The sequence below is a fragment of the Jatropha curcas genome, chromosome 1 (assembly GCF_041381405.1).
Source record: "Jatropha curcas cultivar XTBG-Jc1 chromosome 1, XTBG_Jcur_1.0, whole genome shotgun sequence".
Classification (NCBI taxonomy): domain Eukaryota; kingdom Viridiplantae; phylum Streptophyta; class Magnoliopsida; order Malpighiales; family Euphorbiaceae; genus Jatropha; species Jatropha curcas.
The window spans coordinates 31,775,403-31,795,891 of NC_143151.1; the positions used below are offsets into that span (position 1 = coordinate 31,775,403).

The 20,489-nt window shown below is 34.5% G+C and overlaps 6 protein-coding genes, 1 long non-coding RNA gene and 1 pseudogene across 7 annotated transcripts; 1 reads left to right on the forward strand and 7 right to left on the reverse strand.

Moving 5' to 3' along the window:
• Nucleotides 1-249: 249 nt before the first annotated feature.
• LOC105634976 (kinesin-like protein) lies at nt 250-4,979 on the reverse strand. Its single transcript, XM_012217950.4, has 4 exons — nt 3,766-4,979; nt 3,409-3,584; nt 2,124-2,347; nt 250-1,372 (listed from the first exon to the last, which is right to left on the reverse strand). The coding sequence occupies exons 1-4, from the start codon at nt 4,757-4,759 to the stop codon at nt 577-579; spliced, it is 2,190 nt and encodes a 729-aa protein (XP_012073340.1). The 5' UTR covers nt 4,760-4,979; the 3' UTR covers nt 250-576.
• Nucleotides 4,980-7,413: 2,434 nt separating this feature from the next.
• On the reverse strand, nt 7,414-8,396 carry LOC105634978 (putative glutathione S-transferase). The gene is made up of 2 exons (XM_012217951.4): nt 8,014-8,396; nt 7,414-7,936 (listed from the first exon to the last, which is right to left on the reverse strand). The coding sequence occupies exons 1-2, from the start codon at nt 8,326-8,328 to the stop codon at nt 7,601-7,603; spliced, it is 651 nt and encodes a 216-aa protein (XP_012073341.1). The 5' UTR covers nt 8,329-8,396; the 3' UTR covers nt 7,414-7,600.
• A 1,099-nt stretch (nt 8,397-9,495) lies between these two features.
• On the forward strand, nt 9,496-12,082 carry LOC105635079 (Peroxidase superfamily protein). The gene is made up of 4 exons (XM_012218071.4): nt 9,496-10,034; nt 10,608-10,796; nt 10,867-11,032; nt 11,232-12,082. The coding sequence occupies exons 1-4, from the start codon at nt 9,603-9,605 to the stop codon at nt 11,909-11,911; spliced, it is 1,467 nt and encodes a 488-aa protein (XP_012073461.2). The 5' UTR covers nt 9,496-9,602; the 3' UTR covers nt 11,912-12,082.
• Nucleotides 12,083-12,205: 123 nt separating this feature from the next.
• Nucleotides 12,206-13,504, reverse strand: LOC110009538 (uncharacterized). Its single transcript, XR_002284442.3, has 2 exons — nt 12,721-13,504; nt 12,206-12,650 (listed from the first exon to the last, which is right to left on the reverse strand). It is a non-coding gene; the product is annotated as an uncharacterized LOC110009538 (long non-coding RNA).
• A 977-nt stretch (nt 13,505-14,481) lies between these two features.
• Nucleotides 14,482-15,286, reverse strand: LOC149499394 (putative glutathione S-transferase parA; annotated as a pseudogene).
• Nucleotides 15,287-15,825: 539 nt separating this feature from the next.
• LOC105634979 (putative glutathione S-transferase parC) lies at nt 15,826-16,840 on the reverse strand. Its single transcript, XM_020679615.3, has 2 exons — nt 16,455-16,840; nt 15,826-16,371 (listed from the first exon to the last, which is right to left on the reverse strand). Exons 1-2 carry the CDS (start codon nt 16,773-16,775, stop codon nt 16,024-16,026), a joined length of 669 nt encoding a protein of 222 aa, XP_020535274.1. The 5' UTR covers nt 16,776-16,840; the 3' UTR covers nt 15,826-16,023.
• Nucleotides 16,841-17,194: 354 nt separating this feature from the next.
• LOC110008700 (putative glutathione S-transferase parC) lies at nt 17,195-18,325 on the reverse strand. The gene is made up of 2 exons (XM_020679614.3): nt 17,810-18,325; nt 17,195-17,681 (listed from the first exon to the last, which is right to left on the reverse strand). The coding sequence occupies exons 1-2, from the start codon at nt 18,170-18,172 to the stop codon at nt 17,331-17,333; spliced, it is 714 nt and encodes a 237-aa protein (XP_020535273.1). The 5' UTR covers nt 18,173-18,325; the 3' UTR covers nt 17,195-17,330.
• Nucleotides 18,326-18,481: 156 nt separating this feature from the next.
• LOC149499395 (uncharacterized) lies at nt 18,482-20,464 on the reverse strand. The gene is made up of 4 exons (XM_089725540.1): nt 20,140-20,464; nt 19,249-19,387; nt 18,898-19,000; nt 18,482-18,818 (listed from the first exon to the last, which is right to left on the reverse strand). The coding sequence occupies exons 1-4, from the start codon at nt 20,190-20,192 to the stop codon at nt 18,631-18,633; spliced, it is 483 nt and encodes a 160-aa protein (XP_089581666.1). The 5' UTR covers nt 20,193-20,464; the 3' UTR covers nt 18,482-18,630.
• Nucleotides 20,465-20,489: the final 25 nt, after the last annotated feature.

A 20,489-nucleotide genomic window follows, 5' to 3' on the forward strand; every position in this document is an offset into this window, starting at 1 on the left:
TTTGCTATTTAATTGTCAGAAATATATTTATTTTTATTACTCTAAAGGGAGAAAAAAAGGACACGTTTATTTATTTATTCATTTTTATATGTTCCATAATCTGTTTTAGAATTTTCACATAGAACAGATTAATACCAAACAAGATATCAAAATCAGAAACAGGACAAGAGGTTGCGAATGAGAATCAATCTATAAAAAAGAATTGATGATAGAAATAATAAAAAAAAAGAACAAAAAAACAAGAGCAACAACAGAAAAACAATCTTGTGATTAATGATTTTAGATGCCTGAAAATAACACACTTGGTTAAGCTTTTACAATTTGAGATAACTGGCTTCTTTAAGCTATAGGTAACAAAAATTTTACATTAGGTGCCTTCAAAAGTTCTGGCCGCACCTATTTGATGAAAAAAAAAACAGGGAAAAAAAAAACACCACACCTGATTCTGAGGACTGGTTCCTTGAACATATTGCAGCAGAAGCATTACAAATTACAGAACGCATAATATAATGATTTTTCTTTCCCAAAGGCTTATTTTGTAAGGGTATACAAGCAAATTATGGAGACGCATAAATCTCAGGAGTTCTGACTTTGATTTTGGTGTCCCGCTATGGACCTCAAGTTACTGTACATGGCTGAAAAAGCTAGAGCAATGTCAGACATTGCTGTAAAGAGCTCCGGCAAGCGATGTTTAAGACTTGCCAAAGATTTCTCCCTCACCTGTTGGCTAAGCCGCCGACACCCTTCTTCTTCTTCTTCCAGCTGCTTAGTCAATGCATCTATAACAAACTGTCTATCTGTTAGGGCTTCTCTATGAGGGTTTTCTTCTGCTCGGTCAGGATCCGTTTCATCGTGTGTTTCCACCATATGCTTTTGCTTCCACTCATTAAATTGCTTGGTCTTGCGTGCAAGCTCCCTTCTTGTGGCCTCACATTTTTCTCTTATCTTCAATTCTTCTTCTTGATGATGTACTATGGTCTGTATTACTGCAGCAAAATTAACTATTGCACTTCTTGCGATTTCATCTGGAAGTTTTTCCAAATCATCATTCCAAGCTATGAGAAGTGCATGAATTGGAGGATTCTGAACCCTTGGCGGTGAAGAGATCTTTTCTTTCAAGTTGCTCTCAATAGGGATGAGATTTAGCTTTAACCAAGAGTTCAGTGCCTTTATGTACCCTTTTTGGTGGTCTACAAGCTTACAAAACTGGTTCTGCCAATCTCTTACAACTCCACACAACTGAAAAGTACGATCATAATGATATTCACTAGTTTCCTTGGGGGATTCAGAAATGTCCAAAGATCTCAGGGCGTATACAAGCTTGGACTGGGTATGATGGTGATATTGCATAGTTTCCCACATGGTGGCCATCCTGAAATATACATTAATTATTTTTGCAATGAAACTAGAATATTTTGCATCAAATATTCAGACCAAGCAAGCAAGTTGAAAGAACAAAGACAACCATAAATAATTCCTTCACGATTCTTAGTTGTTACAGCTTCATGTGACATACTTGATGTTGATGACAACTGACAATGATGAAAACAGCAGTACAAAGAGCTTGCAAAACACATGACGATAACGAAAACAAAGAAACATAACCCCACATGATGCAAATAATACAATCTTAAATATTCAACCCAGAAACTTAAAATGGCCATGTGGAAACTGGAAATTCCTTGCACTTTGTGAGGCCCAAACTTCTTATAAAACCAATATGGGATTAAACCGAATGCGTGTGGAAAATAAGGATTCAGTTAAATAAGGAGGTTGGAATAATGTTTGAGAATGTAATAGCTCTAAAATGGGCTTTAGATAAAAAATAGATTTTGAGCAGTGAGCTTGAGTTGACAAAAGGCCACTACATCATTCAGGATTTGAAAGTTAGTTATATCAGCTTTTCTATGTGATGACCAGCTTGTTCAATCTTCAAGTTGGACAAGCGTAAGAATGTCATATATCTTCAATTCTCCCTTCTAACCCTAAGACTAGACTTGTCAACAAATAAAATACAATGTATTTGTCATGAGATACAGAATCTTAAGAAAGGTCTATTTTTGTCAAACAAAGATCCCAGACAACTTCAACTATTAAATTCTATTTTTCATAATGCAACTTACCCATCAACAAGCTGAGCAAGTCTTGGATATAATTGTTCATCACGTAAACGGTTTATCTCTGCAACTGTTGAATCCATCGATTGCATGTCCACAATGTATCTTGTATGCAGATGGCTTACAGCTGCTTTCAATTTTTCCAATGATTCAGCGTTACTTCCCCGCTTCTTCTGCTTATTCAGTGAAGCGACCTTCTTTTGATATTCAAATTTCATTATTTCACCTGCCTATCCAGTAGCAGCCAAACCCCATATAAGATTCATCATAAATCTTGAAACAGGAAAATTATCACATTTACTTTGCAATTCAGAAAAGGAGGGATAAAAGAAGTTCAGACAACGCAACAAAAACTGTATTATATTATCTATAAGAGACTTCTAGAATCATATGTTTGCTTTGATTCAATTTCAGTCAAATGATATTAAATGTTGAGTATAATTTTTCAATATTACCAATAAAGTATATTTAACCAGAAATTAAATCATAAATGAAATTCTTGAAATGGGATATTATGACAGAAAATTTCTGTTTCCAGTATGTTTCTAAGGTGAATCCAATGGTTGCTTAACAGTTGATTGACATCAGCAAAGTTCCAGCCAACAAACAGGGGGTCAAACAAAAGTTAGCAAACTAATACTTCAAACATATAAAACAATAATAACCAGATAAAAAATGCCATGAATGTTGATCCATGGAAGTCGGAAAACTTATTAATTATTACAACCACTAAAGATCATTGTTCTATGAAGAATAATCAGTTGCAGGTGAACTAAATGCTGTGAAGTCAGTACAAAATATTTGAAGTCTTTCACTGACCAATCCAAAAATTAATTAAAAATTGGTCTAGCGAAATACAAAGATTTGTTTAGAGATATGAATGCTATGAAGTTACATAAATATGATAGTAGGTTTTCCAATTTCCAGGGATGTGGTTACGAAAGGTAATGAAAACTTCTACCTGAGCAGATGCTACAATTCTAAGGTGCAGCACATTGCAGTGGTTAGTTAAACCAAGAACATCACAAATATTTGAGATTAGGCAAAGGTTGCATAGAAGGCCTTCATTCAGTCAGCCATAGATATGCAAAAACAATAACTCAGATATATAGATGGGCTAAACATGTGCTACCTTATAGTGTTATACACAAAATTTGTGTCATTGGGCAATTCAAGAACTTCCACAATCAAAAGTGAGTTAAAACCTCTTCAAAGATTGTGAATATGAAAACAGGCATGGTAACATGAGAAAAAGGTGAATAGATGAAGCCAAAGGAAAAAAGAAAAATACTTTCACTTCATCATAAAGCTTCTTTTCCCAAGCTAGCATCTTATCCAACACAGTAGCATGAGTTTCCTGCTCCTCTGTATCAAAATCATCTTTACCATCATCAACACTAGGAATTCCTTTAAATGATCGATTCCATGTAATAACTCGCATCACTCTTTTAGAGTGATCAATATGTCCTACAGCACATAGACAAGGGTCCTTTCAATTATAAACATAACCAATTAGCAATTCCTTCAAGTAACTCATCAAAAGATAGATTTTAACCCATCCTTACCCTATTTTCACTGATACAAACAATTCAACAAATATATACTCATTAATTATGGCAAATAGTAACGAAAATAGTAAACCCATTACCCCTATTATCTGCGAAATTAGAGTGATAATGTAATCGTGTGGCCTCCAGCATCTTGGAAACCTCATGAGCACTTTCAGAAGCCTTCAAGAAGTGATCATCAAGCTCTGCAAATATCTGCATCAAATTCACTGGCTTTGCCACCCTCCTCCCCACCTCACTGCCCTTTTTCACTGCCTTCTTCTCCATTGCCGGCATTGGGACTGGCACTGGCACCTCAACCGCCTTTTCCACCTTCTCGTCCACCACCATTACTGGATCCTCCTCTACCTGTGGTACTCTATTAGCCTTTTCCTCAAACTGCTTCCGTCCCAAATCCTCCTGCTCAACCACCACAGGCTCTTCCAAACTCGGCCCCGGTATGTGGTCCACCGAAAACAAGTAATCGCCCCAAGACGATCCCTGATTCGCCGTTGGGCCCTGTATCACCTCCTCTTTCCACTGCTGTTTCTGTTGCCGTTGCGGTGGCGGTGGCTGAGGTGGGCCCTGCTCCATCAGGTGATGAGGATGGTGATTCTCTTGTACAGCTACTCTGTTGCTGCCACTTCCTCTGTTACTACTACTACGCTTCCTGATCAATTTCTCATTATCGTGTGCTTCAAAATCCATCTCCTCCTCTTCCATTATGGTAGGTCCCACCGGCTTCGACTCCGGCTTCGGGATCTTCATCTCTGGCATAGTCGCGGCCCGCTGCAACGGCACCGTATTCTCGAAAGTCGGTAGAGGAGGAGGTGGAGGAAGCGTATCGACAGAGGAAGTAGTGGCAGCGGCTGCTGCTGCTGCTGCGGCCGCAACAGCTGACGAGGCATGTTCTCCAACCTCGCTTTGGGCATAATCACTAAGAGCAGCTCCAGTGTTTTTCAAGGAGATAGCGTAGGCGGAGTGTGCGGCGGCGAAAGCGTTGCGGGCGGAGACGGCTTCTTTCATGAATTGTTTGCGCTCCTTACAACGAGCCACGGCTTCTTCATTCTCGATCTTGGATTGCGTACAGCCCATCTCTCAATTTTGAGTCTATTTTCTGTTTCTGTATATAATTGAATTTGAGATTTTGGATTTTGCACAAATTGAATGTTGAGAGAGTAAGATTGCAGGACAAGTCAAGTTTTTGCTTCTAATTGGCTTTTTTGGCTTGGGAGAAAAGCAGAGCGGCAGAGGAGAGAGGTATGTCGTTTTTTGGGTTGTGAGGTCGTTTAGCACTTAAGGAGGTATGGACAAAGGCTTAGGGATTGATAAAATTTGTCGGGTTTGAAGATTACCACTTACGAGGGGAGGGGCTGGATTCCAAAATAACTAACCCAAAGTCAAACAGGCCCTTTTTTTTTTTTGAAAAATAATAAAATAATTTGTTAATTATTGTCTGAAAAAAAATATGTATCTATCTGTAATTCTACACTATATGCGTATAGACTAATCGTCGTTCCGTGCTTTGCATGGTTAAATAAAATTAAAAAAGAAAAAAATATATAAAATCGTCATTTTGATTGGATTCTATAAATAAAATTCTTGATATTTTATCAATAAAATATATAAATAAAGAGAAATGAATATAATAAAAAATAAAATCATAAGGTGAAAGTAAGTGATTGGTTATCGAATTATTATATTTTTAATTGAGTATCGTTTCGCTCTATTTCATGTTGATTCTTTTTTTTTATTAATATTGAGGGTCTATAGTCAGATCGTATATGCATTTGATATTAAACTATTACCGTGGTGTGCTTTCCTCCATTCTGAATAGTTACTCTAATAGTTAATCTAATAACTCTCTAATATTATATAATTAGTCAATTATATTTAATATAATTTAATTCAATAAATAAATCATCATAAATTCAATTTATTTTTAAATAATTTATGTAGAAAATAATTATTTATACATTAAAATCCATGAATTATTTATGAATTACCACTGAACATTATAATTAATTAAGGATGGTATTATTTTCATAGCATTAATTTTTAATGCCAGGGCAATAACATTCTATACAATATTGTTTAACAAAATTAGCCTTTAATAAATTTATCTGTCCTCTCAAACCTTTTATTTTTTACCTCCACAAATTGACGATATATTTCTTAGTGAAAGATCAGAAAAAATAATATTAGTGGAAGAACTAAAATTTGAACTTAATTATAATTGTAATAATACAATTAAATGACAAGATTAAATGATTAACATTTAAACTCAATTATTATAATAATGATTAATATTTATATCTAATATTAAAACAAAAACATATTTCAATATCAAAAATTAACAAAAAGACAAATATTACTAAAGGTTGATATTTAAAGTCAAATAAAATTCTGATATTTAAATTTAAATTATTAAATATTAAATATTGCTAAAGGTTTCATCATTATAAATTTTACATTGTATAAAAGGAATTTATTCAATATTAATTTTTAAAATTATATTGAATTACTCTTATATTTATCAAATTTTACACTTTATATCTATTTGTAGAATTGGTGATTTGATGTTAACTTGTTTTCCATTTAATAGAAATTAAAGAAAGATTTATAGGATTAGTAATGTTGCATTTTCTTTTTGATCAATGAGAAATCTAAGAATCGGGATGGACAATTTTGGAGGTTTAAACTTTTGACATTTGTGCCTTTTCTTTTACTTACATGAAACGGCAGTTGTTTACTTAGTATTTTTAGATCAACGTTATCACAAATTCAAAATTTATTTAAATGTGGAAATACGTATGAAAAAAAAAAAGAAGTTAGTTATTTAAATTTAAATATAAAAATTTATTTAAAAATAAAATAAAATTCACTTTAATTCATTTCAAACACTAATAAAAAATTTAGACTTTACTAATTAACAAATTTAAGTTTGAGATAAATAATTTTAAAGAAATGTAGACTTATTATCAATTACACAATAATATAAATTAAAACATTGAAAATCACATTCAAATTCTCAAAGCTCACGCATTATTTAAAAGAAAAAAAAAAGAAAAAGAAAATTGCACACTGGAAGAAAAATCTAGAAGAGGAAGAACTAGAATGGAGTGGCCTTTATCTAGGGCGGTGGTACGTACGCGCAAAAGAATATTTAATCATTCATGCATTGCGAATCTTACTTTTTTGCACATGCTTAAGTGGCAAGGCAAATCCAATAGGCCAACACATTGGACTGTCCTGATTTGCTATTTTTTCCATCAGAGTTTGTAGTTCGCGAAGCAGAGAATCTGCAAATGCGAATGCTGACCTGGCATAAAGTTGATACTGGCGACTGTCAGTATATCTGTATAGGTTGGGTGACAGGCTGGCATAAAGTTAAAAACTTTCTGTACCTTCTCCTCGAGAAGGAGAGAGAGAAGGAATGAAAAGTACTTTTGCTGCCACTTCTTACATATCAGTATATTACCTTTTCAGGTTTGGTTCTTCTTTTGCAATTGTTTAAATAAAGCGGCTTTGGGAGCCGAACCGAACCAACCATTAACAACGAGTCTGTTCAGAAAATGAGCCGCAATGTTACAAGCCTGCTTCATAGCTGAAATTTTGGGCCTTCATCATTATAGGTTAGCCCATTAGTGGAAAACATTCGTATGAAGCCCAAAGCCTTTAGGGAGTCATAACTATTATTTTTCCCTGAAAATTCAGGGTTTCAATTTGCTATTTTACCATCAAGAAAATGACAATTAAGTTGACTTTATTTGACGACATATCTCAACAGTATTCAGGTATTGAATTCGCGTTAAGTGTAAATTTAACCAAAAAAAGAAAAAACAAGTGAAAGTTGATTCTTTTAACTCATCAACTTGCTATTATTGAATCACCATAAATAAAGCTTGTGGTGCTATAAATTATAATTATGACACTTCAATCCTTCTTTAACATTCTTGTAATAGCTTCATAGTACTGGAGAGGATCAGCTATGGACTTAGAAACAGTCTCCTTCTCCAAGCATCTAGCAGCCCATTCAACTATCTTAGGGCACTCCACTGTCATGCTAAAATTCCCGAAAATCTCAATTGTGTAAAAGATGCTATAGAAAGGTACGAGTGCCACATCTACATAACCAAAGCTCTCCCCTGCAAAAAAAGGCTTGTCTCCAAGCTCTCTTTCTAATGTCTGAAAGCTTTCAATTAAGTTCTTTGTGTATGTTTCTTTCACTTCTCCTTCAGAATTCCACAACATCCTTGCATTGGGATAAATCTGCAAATAACCAATTCACTTAAATAATCAAATTTCAACAGAAAAAAGAAAAGAAAAGAATCTAACTTTTAACTCACCTTCTTGTCGATATAGTCAGCCCAGAACCTGGCTTGAGCTCGTTGATAAGGATCAGAGGGCAACAATGGAGCTCCATCAATCCAGACCTCATCGATGTACTGGATAATGATCATCGACTCGCAAATGGGTTTCCCATTGTGGATCAAAACAGGGATTTGCTTATGGACAGGGTTCATCTCTAAAAGGAGAGGGCTTTTGTTATTTAAATCTTCTTCCTTAAATTCATATTTAATTCCCTTTTCTGCCAAAGCAATCTTTACCCTTTCGCCAAAACGAGTGAACTTAGCAGCCAACAGAACTACTTCATCTGCCATTTTTGTGCACGTGTTCGATTTAGTTCAACTGATACTTTCCTTCTCTTCCTGCTTCCTTTGCTGCGATCAATGGCTCTTATAATCGTATAGATTTGGTATTTTGCCTCATTTCTTTCTAAGCGCTTCTTTATGTCGTCATTGCTTACATCAAAGTTTTCTGTTTTTTTATACCGGTGATTATCTTGGATAGCTCTGCCCATATCTTTTAAAAAATAGTTTTCGCATTTGTTTATTTATTTTTTAAACTATATTAGTATATACAGAAAATTCATTAAGTTAAATTCTATCAAATTCAAAATTTCATCTCCAATAGTAATAATATTGTAGTAGAATGGATAAATAAACAAGCCAATGAAGCTTCTCATATTTTATTAAGGGTATCGTGTTCATATTGCTAGAATCTAATTTTAGTTTGAGTTTTTTTTTTCAAATATTAAAGTTTTTACTGTGAAATACTCTAGATTTAAGTTAATTTATGCATATATTAACGTTGTAATAGCTTGTTTGAATGTGATTTATGTGAAAAAGAAAGTTATCGGACGTGGAATAAATATAAAGTTAAAATTATGTTTATAATATGAGATATTGTATTGAAAAAAACATGCTAATTTGGAGGGAATTTAATATTTTATAAAACAATATTAAGCGCTCTTTATTGATAATAAATTGTAATTAATATTCCAATTGAATGAATTATTGATGATATATTGTAATTGATATTCCAATTGAACGAATTATATTTTCCTTGCCGTTAGATCTTTGGCATGCCAAATGAAGTCATTGTCAGATTGAATAGTTATAATTAAGAATTTCGATGATTCAAATTTATAAATTATAATTTTGAATTTTTTTTTATTTTTTTCTATTTGTCAAAGAAAACCTTTATACTAATTGAGCTTAGCCCAGTCAAATCTTGATACTAATTGGGCTTGGCCCACTCAAATAGTTTAATACTGATGCAATCCTGACTCCTGTCCATCAATCATTAGTGATGGGCTTCATCAATCGCAGTATCTCTTACGATCCATGTCATATAATCGGACGGCCACGATCGACCAAGTTTGCTAACAGATTGAAGTACATTCTCGCCCAACATCAAAAATGAACTTAAAAAGAACTGCCAGTAACAATGGCATTTTAGTAATCTCGGGTCCACTTTCCCGCCAGTTCCCTCTATTCCGTTAAAAACCCCTGCAACTACACTCCCCAGAACAAAAACCCTCAAAAACAAAACGTGAAAACCAACCAATCTAAATATAATCGAGCAAGAAAACATGGTGAATCCAATCTTCGAGCAAGCAAACAGGGCGAATCCAATCTTTCTAGGTAATATTATCGAGCAAGAAAACATGGCTAATCCAATCTTTCAAGGTGGAAGTATGAGAAAACTGTTTCTTTTCTTAGCCATTTTTTGTGTTTTAATCTCTCTCAAGAACAAAAATGGTAAGATCGAGAATGGCAAATCATCATCAATGGCCAGGAATTGGTCATCTTCTTCGTGGGATTTGTATCCTTCAATATTCTTGTCTGTGGAGTACGAAGAAAAAGGAGCCAATCCTTATCCATCACTGGAGTATGATTTTTATAGGGATTCGTGCCCACAAGCAGAGAAAATCATACGAGAGGCGATTCGGGAAATTTGCAAAACCCAATCCAATGTGGCTCCGGCTCTCTTGAGGCTTGCTTTCCATGATTGTTTCATTGAGGTGATGAATCATTGTTTCTTTTTCTTAATTGGGGCTTCTGTTTTGTGATTATTGTTATTCTTCCCTGAATTTAAAGATTAGTATCTGAATTCGTCATGAAATTGATATGGGTTTTTCCATGATTGGTATTTCTGTTAAGAGTTGTAGATTCTTCATGATCATGATGTGCTTTTGTTTGTTTTGTTCTTCGTTTTTCTGAATTACTTTTTCATTTTCGATATTTCGCCAGTGTTCATTACTGATAATTTTCTTGGTAATTTCTGTTGATATTCATTTGATTAATATAATTCCCCATTAATTTAATTTCGTTTTTGTTATTTGATCAATGATTCTGTGAAATTGTATTCATGTCATGAATTTTGATCCGATTTGCTGGGTTTGGTTCCGTCTTCCAATTTTGATATGTGCTTTGGTAAAACCCCAGTAATTATTGTTCTGGGTTTCATTTTGTTCAAATTTTGATCCATGCTTGGGGTTTCTTGAATCTCCATTTCTGCATCTCAATTATGTTAACTGAATCCATGTTATTTTGAACTGCTATAAAATGTTGATTTGGTTGGTTTCTAATGAAAGGGTTGTGATGCTTCAATTCTATTGGATGCTGCTGACGGGTTAAAATCTGAGAAAGATTCAATCCCCAATCAAAGTGTTAAAGGATTTGATGTAATTGACTCGATCAAATCTCAGCTTGAAGAATTATGCCCTGGAGTCGTCTCTTGTGCTGATATTATAGTTTTATCAGCCAGAGAAAGTGTTCTTCAGGTGTCTTTCTCTCTTCTCCACCTCTTTCTACCTCTCTCTTTCAGAATCTCACTAAATTTGTGAATTTCAGGCCGGTGGACCATTCTATCCAGTGTTCACAGGAAGAAGAGACAGTACTGAGTCATTCCCAGACACAGCAACGATGGAGCTTCCTTCACCACAAGCTTATCTATCTAAGATCCTGTCATCTTTTGCAGCAAAGGGTTTTGATGAAAGAGAAACTGTCTGTCTCTTAGGTATTGCTTTTATGGGCGTTCCTTACCTAGTTGATTGAGCGTTGTATTATTAATCGCTGCTGTTTATATGTTCTCTATACCGTTGGCTAGTTGCACAAATATTATGATCAGAATTCAAGTTTTCTGCATATTCTCGTGTTTGATTAGATTAGCTTCAGTTTCTCGCTCTTAGTACCTTTGTCCTCTGTTTTGCTTGTAGGTTCTCACAGCTTTGGGGTGATCCACTGTAAATTCTTCCAAGACCGTCTATACAACTTTCGTGGGACAAACAAGCCTGATCCTTCGCTTGATCCTCAATTCCTTAATCAAAAGCGATCAATATGCAACAACAGTACCCCATCAGTGACAGCAGCGGCACCTCCTTCCTTTCGCACCTCAATGTCATCATTACCAGCGCTTCCAGCTTACTTTGGTTGCAGGTTGGGCTCAAAAACTTCTTGTATGGAATCACCATCACCATCTCCATCTTATAAGAAGCCAGGAAGGACTGGCACAATATATGCACCGTCAAAACCTTTTCAGGATTTAATGTCTTCCTCAGGATCGCCATCTACAACAGCATCTGTTTCCTTTGAAGGCTCACTATTGTCTTCTTCAGTTGAGGAGCCAGCAATCAATATGGCCTATGAGGGACCTGGAGTAAATTTCGGCAGTGTGTACTACCGCAGTCTTCTGCAAGGTAAAGGAATCCTAGTTGCTGATCAGCAACTAATGTATGGGGAAGAAACTGAGACTTGGGTCAGAGCGTATGCTTCGGATGTTTTCTTGTTTCGCCGAGACTTTGCTCATGCTATGGTGAGGCTCTCAAATCTCAATGTCTTGACAGGTTCAGCTGGACAAGTCAGGCTCAATTGTTCAATGGTGGTGAAAGAAGATTGAGTAGGAGAAGGAAAATTGCATTACTTGAAGATTCTTTTCTTTAATTTTGGATTTTGAGGGATGCATATCAGATGTTATACTTTGTAAATTTAGTATACAGATTTGTTTGTTCAACAAAGGCTATAAATGAAACTGAATGCTTCTGTAAAAGTAAGGTTCACTTCAATTTTTGGAAGAATTACCTAAGTATAGCTAAAATGTTAAAATTTATTACAGTAGAAAGTAGAAACACTGGCACTTAAAAACCCTTAATTAATCCTTAAAAACCATAGTAAATTATTGAACAGACAAAGGTTCATGTTGCTAATAGCAAATAGTTCTTTTCATTGAATTCATTAACTGAAGTAAGACAAGCAGTATGCTTCAATATTCAAAATAAAAGGGTTTGTGGATCATTTGTCGGTAACACAACTTAATTAGTTAATGCGTAATTAAGAATCATAACAACCAACCAACTGATAAGGGAAATATAGGTATATCTATATATATAGTAACAGATTCAAGCTAATGCTCCTTTGAAACTGGCTTATTCTGCTTCACATCAGTGGGTGGTTTTGCCATAGGATTAGCTGCGGCTACCGATTCAGCAAGCTTGACAAGTTTAGCTCCATAAGCTGTTGCTGCAACTTTATCAGCTGCCTCAGCTGCCAGAGCAGCAACCTTAGCAGTTTCTTCAGCCTCTCTTGCATTGTCCCTTAGTTGCCTTCTCCTCTCCTCGCTGGACATTTTGAAACAAATCCTAAGAACGAAAAAAAGAGTTTTAGTATCCAAAAAAAAAAAAAATCAAATTTGAGAAGAAAGTCAATTACCTGAAGGTACTTAGTATCCAAAATCAAAAACCCACTTGCAAAAACCAAAATATGGAGCGATAAACCATACATATGGAAGGTTTTAGTCTATAAATTAATTAATCATGCATGCAATGTGAGCGCCGACTAAAAGGTTGATCATGTTTAAAATACTTCCAGCATGCCGAGAAAAGGAAAATCACAGAAAACTGATGAATAGAAGCTTAGGGCTTCCATTTCCATGCTAAAGTTTCCAAGTGTCTCAAATGTGTGAAATAAGTTATAGAATGGAATTAGTGATACGTTTAAGAAACTGAAGCCTTCTTCTTCACCTCCAAAAATGGCTTGTCTCAAGTCCTTCTTAGATGCTTCTTTGAAGGATGCAAAGGACAAAAAACAAAAAACAATGGTTAAAGTAAAAACAGAGGAACAACATCCAAAAGTGTTATTAATCTGACTAAGTTTCTCTCAATAAAGACTTGGACACACTCTCCTTTTGCATACACTTCTTAACCCATTTCACAAGCTTAGGGTACTCTCCACTACCAAATCTATGCAAACAGACCTTTCACCTCCAAAATATGGCTTTTCTTCAGTCTCTTCTTCCAAAATTTTGAGGCCTTCAACTACCTCCTTCTTTGACTTCATTTTTAGATGCCCACACAATTGTATTGCACGAAATCAAAAACTACTATTAGTAGGTGTAGGTTGCTCAATATTAACAAAAATTCAGTGTACCAAAATAGTGTTAAAAAATAAAGTAATTATGAAAAAAGTGTTTTCCAAAATTAAAGGACATTGTAAGTGTATCAATAGCACCTACCACATATTCTTACAACTCTAAAGGTTGTGATACCATAACTGTAACAATAGCTAACGTATTCTTGAGATTCCTGCGTCCGAATCTCACCTATCAATCTCATCAACATAGTGTTTTAACATTGTTACACTATAAGTATAACATTTAACAAGGAAAGGAAAGAGTGATTGTCCCTATCGGTCAACATTTAAAAAAATTAAATTTATTGCTTTTATTATAGTGTAATAATACATTTATTACATTCAAAGTGTAACAAATGTCACCTGAAATGTCAACAAAACACCACAGTCATAAATATTTTTTTGGAAGACACCGTTCTCGCCCCATAGTAAAATAAAAACCAAGAGTGCAAATTATATTTATATAGTTTTTGTGATAGGTGACAACAATAAGGTATAACTTTTGAGATCATTGACAAATAACATCATGCTTAATTGGTCACTAACTGTAATTTTGTAACTGAAAGTTTAATTAATGCTTCTTTTAATGTTAATTAATTATATTAATTGTTATATGGATGGTTGAATTTAGATATGACTGCCTTTGTAATTTTTATTTGGACACTTGTGACTTGTTGAATTAATTAATTTTATTATTTATATTTTTATTCTATACAATTGTCTATAAATTTATAAACATATATATATAATTTCTTTAAGAGTGCAAACTGCAGTAATACATATATTGAAAAATTTTAGATTTGAATATTTTCTTGTAATCGATTTGGATTAACCAACTGAAAATACTAATCCGATTATTTGGACGGTTGCAATTTTTTGTAATAAAACCGTATAGTATTGGGTTCGGTTACTTTCGATTTTATATTAAATATGGTTTGGATTGGATAATGGATTTATGAAATTCGATCATATTTGGATTGAATTATTCAGTTTGGATTAGTTCAGATTAACCTACCGTTCACTCCTAGTTTTTGTGGTTTTTTTTTTTTTAATATATAAACACTATTTTCGTACAAGGTGCACTATTTTCGTTTTCGTGTACAAATCAACTCGATAACTTTTGTTTGGATCATATAATTTCTGGGAAAGACTCTCGTTTTGTAAGCATCTTTTAGCCCATTTTAGAAGCTTAGGGCATTTTATTTCCATGCTAAAGTTTCCAAGTGTCTCAAACGTGTAAAATAAGCTATAGAATGGAATTAGTGATACGTCGACGAAACCCAAATCCTCTTCTTCACCTCTAAAATATGGTTTTTTTCCAAGCTCACTTTCCAAAATTTTGAAGCATTCTATCAATTCCTTCTTAGATGCTACTGTCACTTCTCCTTCAGAAGACCATAGCATCCGTCCATTTGGATAGATCTGCAATTTTTTCATATTAACAAGAAGCTAATATAGAACGAATTTCAAATATATACCAGAATAAAAAACTCACTTTCTTATCTACAAAGTCAGCCCAGAACTTGGCCTGAGCTCGTCGGTGAGGATCAAAGGCAATAATGGAGATTTATGGATCCAAAACTCATCAATATATTGAAGAATGTTATTGGATATTGAAGAATGTTATTGGACTCACAGATGGGTTTATTACGGTGTATCAAAACAGGGATTTGCTTATTAACTGGGTTCATTTTAAAAGAAGAGAGCTTTTGTTGGTAACATCTTCTTTTCTGGACTCATACTCTATTCCCTTCTCTGCCAAAGCAATCCTCACCCTAGCTGCAAATGGACTGAATTGGTTTTGCAACAGAATTACTTCCATCGCCATCTCTGCAAATGTGCACTTTGTTTGAGGAACTGAGGCAAATGAAACTAGATATTTATATTGCAAATTCGAAGCATCACCATTGTTAATTTCTTTGTTTGATTTGTCAGTGATGTGGTTCCAATTTTCAGTTCGTCACCCATATTTTGGATGTGCTTCTTCCGACAAAATAAATCACTCTGCTAAGATGGTCATGCTTGGGATTAATTTCTGATCAGTATAAGTTTTGGCCACCGGAATTCTACGTCGCCCAGCGGCCTTGTTTCTCACGCCACCTCTGCTTTCTATCTGACTGCCGTGTCCAGTTTCGCTATATGGATAACGACATGGCCCCACTTTTTTTTTTTTTTTTTGTTCTTTTCATGTTATTTTTACATGGATACTCATAAGCAAAATCGCAAGCATTACTCAGTGACAGGTCGTTTAGGATTGGCAAATTTTGAAAAGATAAATTATAAGTCGTGTAGGTATGGAGAGGTATATAAAACATAAATGATACTTTTTCATATCATTTTTTGTAAAATTATAATCCATAAATGTTTCTATTGTTCATGTCATCCGTGTAGACTGTTCATTTCGACTAAAAAAAGAAAATCTCAATACTAGCATTTTCTTATTCGTAAGGCAAAGATATTACAAAGGTAAACTAAAAACTAAGAAATCAATCAACAGGCAATTGAATGAGTAGACTGCAAATTTTACCGACAAGATTAAAAATTTGAAATCTAAAAGCAATCCAATTATCAACATCCATAACTATAATGATTTCTTAAATCAATTTACTCTTCCATTCCTAATTGCTTCCTTATTCCCAAAACAGTTTCATAAACTGTCTTTGGGTCTGCAATAGACTTAGACACAGTCTCCTTCTGTAAGCATCTTTTGCTCCATTCCAAGAGCTTAGGGCACTCCACTTCCATGCTAAGTTTTCCAAGAGTCTCAAAGCTGTAAAAAAAGTTTGAAAAAGGAATAAGTGCCAAGTCTATGTAACCAAAGCTTTCACCTCCAAAATATGGTTTGTCTGCAAGCTCTCCTTCCAAGATTTTAAAGCACTGAACCAACTCTTTCTTTGAAGCTTCTTTCACTTCACCTTTAGATGCCCACAACATCCTTCCAATAGGGTAAATCTGTAGGCAGCCATATTTTCAATTTTCATGATAAGAAAGAACACACCATGAATAATAATTAATAAAGAACAGTAAAAACTAACCTTTTTATCAATATAATCAGCCCAGAACCTGGCATGAGCTCGCTGGTAAGGATGAGAAGGCAACAATGGAGACTTATGGGTCCAGACCTCATCGATATATTGAACTATAATCATTGACTCGCAAATGGGTTTGTCATTATGGATTAGAACTGGGATTTGCTTATGGACAGGGTTCATTTGGAGAAGAAGAGGGCTTTTGTTGCTCAAATCTTCTTGTTTAGACTCATATTGCAGTTCTTTCTCTGCCAAGGCTATTCTCACTCTTGCTGCAAAAGGACTTGGAAACAAATCCAGAAGAATTAGCTGATCTCCCTCGCTCATGATTTTGCTTCAGGTTTTTGTTTTCAAACTGTAATTAAGATTTTGGGATATCGAAGTAAGGGTTTTTAATTGTATATATATACTGCAATTTTATGTTAAGGAATTTTCCTGTAAATTCTTTCTGGGTGATTCTGTAGTGTTGTCACTGCTTGCATCACTTAATTAGTCTCCATGTTTGTAGAAATTTCTATTTCAAAGTTGACAGGGCATCTGCTTGTCTCGACTCTTGCCTATACATCGCCTGCATATATTATATGATTATTTATATCCTACATCGATATGGATACACGACAACCAGAGGCGTGACCGAGGAAAGGTCGTTTAGGCAGTCATTGTCGTTGCGCGACAAGTCGTGTGGCGGTATAGGTGATCAATAAGTAATTGTGACAAACAAGCTATATATATATATATATATAACATATTATTAATGCAAAGCCATATGGGGAAGATACTGAGGACAGTGTACATTAAAAAAATTACAAAAAACAAGCAAAAATGTTAAATTATTACAAATCTGGCTTCAATATTGTTGTTTTAAGTTCCTCTTAGATCAATTTATTGATCAATTCCCAATTTCTTCCTCAACTCCAAAAGAGTTTCATAAAGCTTGAGCTGGTCACATAAAGACTTAGACACACTCTCCTTTTGCATACACTTTTTAGCCCATTTCATAAGCTTAGGGCACTCGACTTCCAAGCTCAAGTTTGCCATCATCTCCAATGTGTAAATTGAGCTATGGATGGGGATAAGTACCAAATCTACGTAACCAAACCTTTCACCTCCAAAGTATGGCTTTTCTCCAATTTCTCCTTCCAAAATTTTAAGGCCTTCAATTACCTCCTTCTTTGATGCTTCTTTGACTTCATTTTCAGACGCCCACACCATTCTCCTCGTATTTTGGTGAATCTATTGTTGTCCAATTTGCATTGTAAGAAGACACCATAAATGAAATAGAAAAACTCATTAATTATAATTTCTAATCTGCAAATAATAAAAAGAAGAAAATTAGATAATATATTGATTAATTAACTAACCTTCTTCTCGATATAATCAGCCCAGAACCTGGCGTGTGCTCGCTGGTAAGGATCAGAAGGCAACAATTTAGGCTCATGGTTCCAAACCTCATCGATATATTGGACTATAATCAATGATTCGCAAATGGGTTTTCCATTATGGATTAAGACTGGGAGTAGCTTATGAACAGGGTTCATTTGGAGAAGAAGATCGCTTTTGTTTGGAAAATTTTCTTCTTTAGACTCATATTTTAATCCTTTCTCTGCTAAGGCTATTCGAACCCTAGCAGCAAATGGACTTGGAAGCCAATCCACAAGTAGCAGCTGCTCTGCCTCTGCCTCACTCATCTTTTGTTTTGCTACACTTATTTTTCGCTGAGCCATTTAACCCTACTTTTTATACTTGCAGATGCTCTTCATAATGCTGTCATTGCTGCCATCACACCAGTGCTCTTATTCATAAAATATGTTCGAAAGAAAGTTTTCAAGTTTGATATTATTATATAAACATAAAGATACTGTCGGCTTTTTATTATTGCAGTAGTTAAACCTAAATATATTGAATTAGATTAATTTAATGTTAAAACCTTTGACTTGAAAATAGGCTAAAATTTGAGTCCTCCATGCAACAAAAGGAACATAGGATAAAAGAGGATATCAATGTCTTTCCGCAGCCAAAAAAAAAAAAAAAAGGATAAAAAAGTAAATGGCTATTTGCTTGGTTTATGAGTATGATCGTACACGAGGTGCAAAAAAGTCATATATGTATATATGTATATATATATATATATATATATATATATATATATATATAGATAAAATAAATTAAGCATGAATTGGATTTAGTCACAAGACGTATTGGAATTGAAAATGAAATTTTGTTCGCAAGAACCTCCCAATTTAGGTTTTCTTCCAACAAACTTGATCTGCCAAAGCTCAACGTCATTTCCTCTGTCATACTCTCTCATATATTGTGGAATTAATGAAAGGTCAATGCGCTTGCCCACAAAACAAGGGTAGGATCCACATTCTGCATCATCCATTGCCATAATATAAGCTAAAAAATGGTAACACCCAGAAGAGAATATTGAAATTGGAAACGTGCTTACCTTTCTCTCTAATATAACTCAGGAAATGCGAATAACCGTTTGCAACAACATCTAGATCATCAAGACTGAAATTGTATCGCTTTTCCAATGCCAAGTATAAAACCTGAAATGAAGAAAAATAACTCATTTTATTACTGAATGTGGAACTTGACAGATTCTTACATAAACCTAGCAGAAAGATTGCTGAAACCCTAGAGGTAAGAATCCTTTGAGATCCGATAAACTAATGGATGGGTTAAGGACCTTGAATATTGATTTGCAAAAAATCAAAGCAAGTATCCATTAACCCTTTTGAAACTCATTCAAATATGTAGTCCTTGCTGCTAGCAATTTTTATTTATCAATGCATACCTTTTCTGAACCCCGCGACATCAGTCTCTCTAGAATACTGAAAAGAGCATCTGTCAAATCATCACTATATATTACATCTGCAGCAACAAGCAAAGAAGCTGCCTGAGCTTCTTCAACTTCGGCTGAGGTCCAAGAATACCTAATTCAACATCCAAGAAAATGTGATTTCTTTTATGAGAAAAAGAAATTTTCTTAAAAAAGAATTAAAGAGGATTACAATATGCAATATGAGACATCATTCTAAAGAAACAAAGTACAAAACCAAGCAACATAAACAACCCAACAAAAAAGGAAAATAAAATAAAACAACGCCCCAATCTTGTTTCAGTCCTTATTTCTTGGACTTTCTCTCTATCTAAGAATCTTCATGTGTTATTCTTTTATGCTATCACTTCAAATTCCTAACTTCCCATAATTGATGCAAGTGGCCAACTTCTGCAACTCTTTCCCAACCTTCTTTTCTTCACACTAGAGATCTTTGGAGACAGAGTAACCTTAAATGCTTGACCAGATAGGATATCAAGTTAAGGCCTAAATTCTCTAACAAAGTAGTGGATCTGCATCCTCTGTCCTTTTATATTGAAGTTTCCGATTAAAATTTGATTCTGAGATATTACTCCGTTTATAAAGATTAGAACTATCTTTTGTAAGAGTCAATATCACTCACACAAGGAGCATCTTTTTTTTCCCTCCTCTTCCAGGAACAAACTAGCATCTCTTAAACAGACTTCCTCTTCTTCAGTTGTACAACATCAACAAAACACAAGCAACTCCTCTATCAACAAGAAATGTGTTAAGTTTTTCAAATATATTCCCCTAGTAAACCATATTTAAAATTGAAAAGAAAAAGAAAATCGGAAGTCATAAAAAGAATACCAACTACTAGTGTACCTTCTATGATCAGGAGAACTTCCAAGAGATAAGGCAGGTGGCCAGGAATTCATCCAATCAAGTTCACGTACATGAATTACACCTCGATAGTTTAACAATTCAGAATTGAGGTGAAGATTCCTTGCACAGTTGTCCAGGATTTCATCACCACGGTCTGTCAATGACCATAGAAGTTTTGTCTGCGAGGTGAGAAAAAAAGAAAGCACTAACTTTTTTTTTTTTTATGACTTTTCAGTACTTGCTTTTTATTGCTCAACTATGATAATGAAATGCAACAAATCCTATATCACAATAATCAACAATTTGATAAAGTAAAAGAAGTTCTGAGAGACCTTTCCAAACAGACAATC

What these genes read in the sequence shown, in the direction of transcription:
- LOC105634979 (XM_020679615.3), bottom strand. Translation starts at nt 16,775, where the DNA reads ATGAGCGAGGGAGATCAGCTAATTCTTCTGGATTTGTTTCCAAGTCCT. An exon ending in CTGATTATATTGATAAAAAG is followed by an intron (nt 16,372 to 16,454) that starts GTTAGTTTTTAC and finishes GGCTGCCTACAG; the next exon opens with ATTTACCCTATTGGAAGGAT.
- LOC110008700 (XM_020679614.3), bottom strand. Translation starts at nt 18,172, where the DNA reads ATGGCTCAGCGAAAAATAAGTGTAGCAAAACAAAAGATGAGTGAGGCA. An exon ending in CTGATTATATCGAGAAGAAG is followed by an intron (nt 17,682 to 17,809) that starts GTTAGTTAATTA and finishes GGACAACAATAG; the next exon opens with ATTCACCAAAATACGAGGAG.
- LOC105634976 (XM_012217950.4), bottom strand. Translation starts at nt 4,759, where the DNA reads ATGGGCTGTACGCAATCCAAGATCGAGAATGAAGAAGCCGTGGCTCGT. An exon ending in TAATTTCGCAGATAATAGGG is followed by an intron (nt 3,585 to 3,765) that starts GTAATGGGTTTA and finishes TATGTGCTGTAG; the next exon opens with GACATATTGATCACTCTAAA. An exon ending in CTTGCTCAGCTTGTTGATGG is followed by an intron (nt 1,373 to 2,123) that starts GTAAGTTGCATT and finishes TGTATATTTCAG; the next exon opens with GATGGCCACCATGTGGGAAA.
- LOC105634978 (XM_012217951.4), bottom strand. Translation starts at nt 8,328, where the DNA reads ATGGCAGATGAAGTAGTTCTGTTGGCTGCTAAGTTCACTCGTTTTGGC. An exon ending in CTGACTATATCGACAAGAAG is followed by an intron (nt 7,937 to 8,013) that starts GTGAGTTAAAAG and finishes GGTTATTTGCAG; the next exon opens with ATTTATCCCAATGCAAGGAT.
- LOC149499395 (XM_089725540.1), bottom strand. Translation starts at nt 20,192, where the DNA reads ATGAATTCCTGGCCACCTGCCTTATCTCTTGGAAGTTCTCCTGATCAT. An exon ending in TGTCGCGGGGTTCAGAAAAG is followed by an intron (nt 19,001 to 19,248) that starts GTATGCATTGAT and finishes TCTTCATTTCAG; the next exon opens with GTTTTATACTTGGCATTGGA. An exon ending in GAGTTATATTAGAGAGAAAG is followed by an intron (nt 18,819 to 18,897) that starts GTAAGCACGTTT and finishes TGGATGATGCAG; the next exon opens with AATGTGGATCCTACCCTTGT.
- LOC105635079 (XM_012218071.4), top strand. Translation starts at nt 9,603, where the DNA reads ATGGTGAATCCAATCTTCGAGCAAGCAAACAGGGCGAATCCAATCTTT. An exon ending in CCAGAGAAAGTGTTCTTCAG is followed by an intron (nt 10,797 to 10,866) that starts GTGTCTTTCTCT and finishes TGTGAATTTCAG; the next exon opens with GCCGGTGGACCATTCTATCC. An exon ending in AGAAACTGTCTGTCTCTTAG is followed by an intron (nt 11,033 to 11,231) that starts GTATTGCTTTTA and finishes TTTTGCTTGTAG; the next exon opens with GTTCTCACAGCTTTGGGGTG.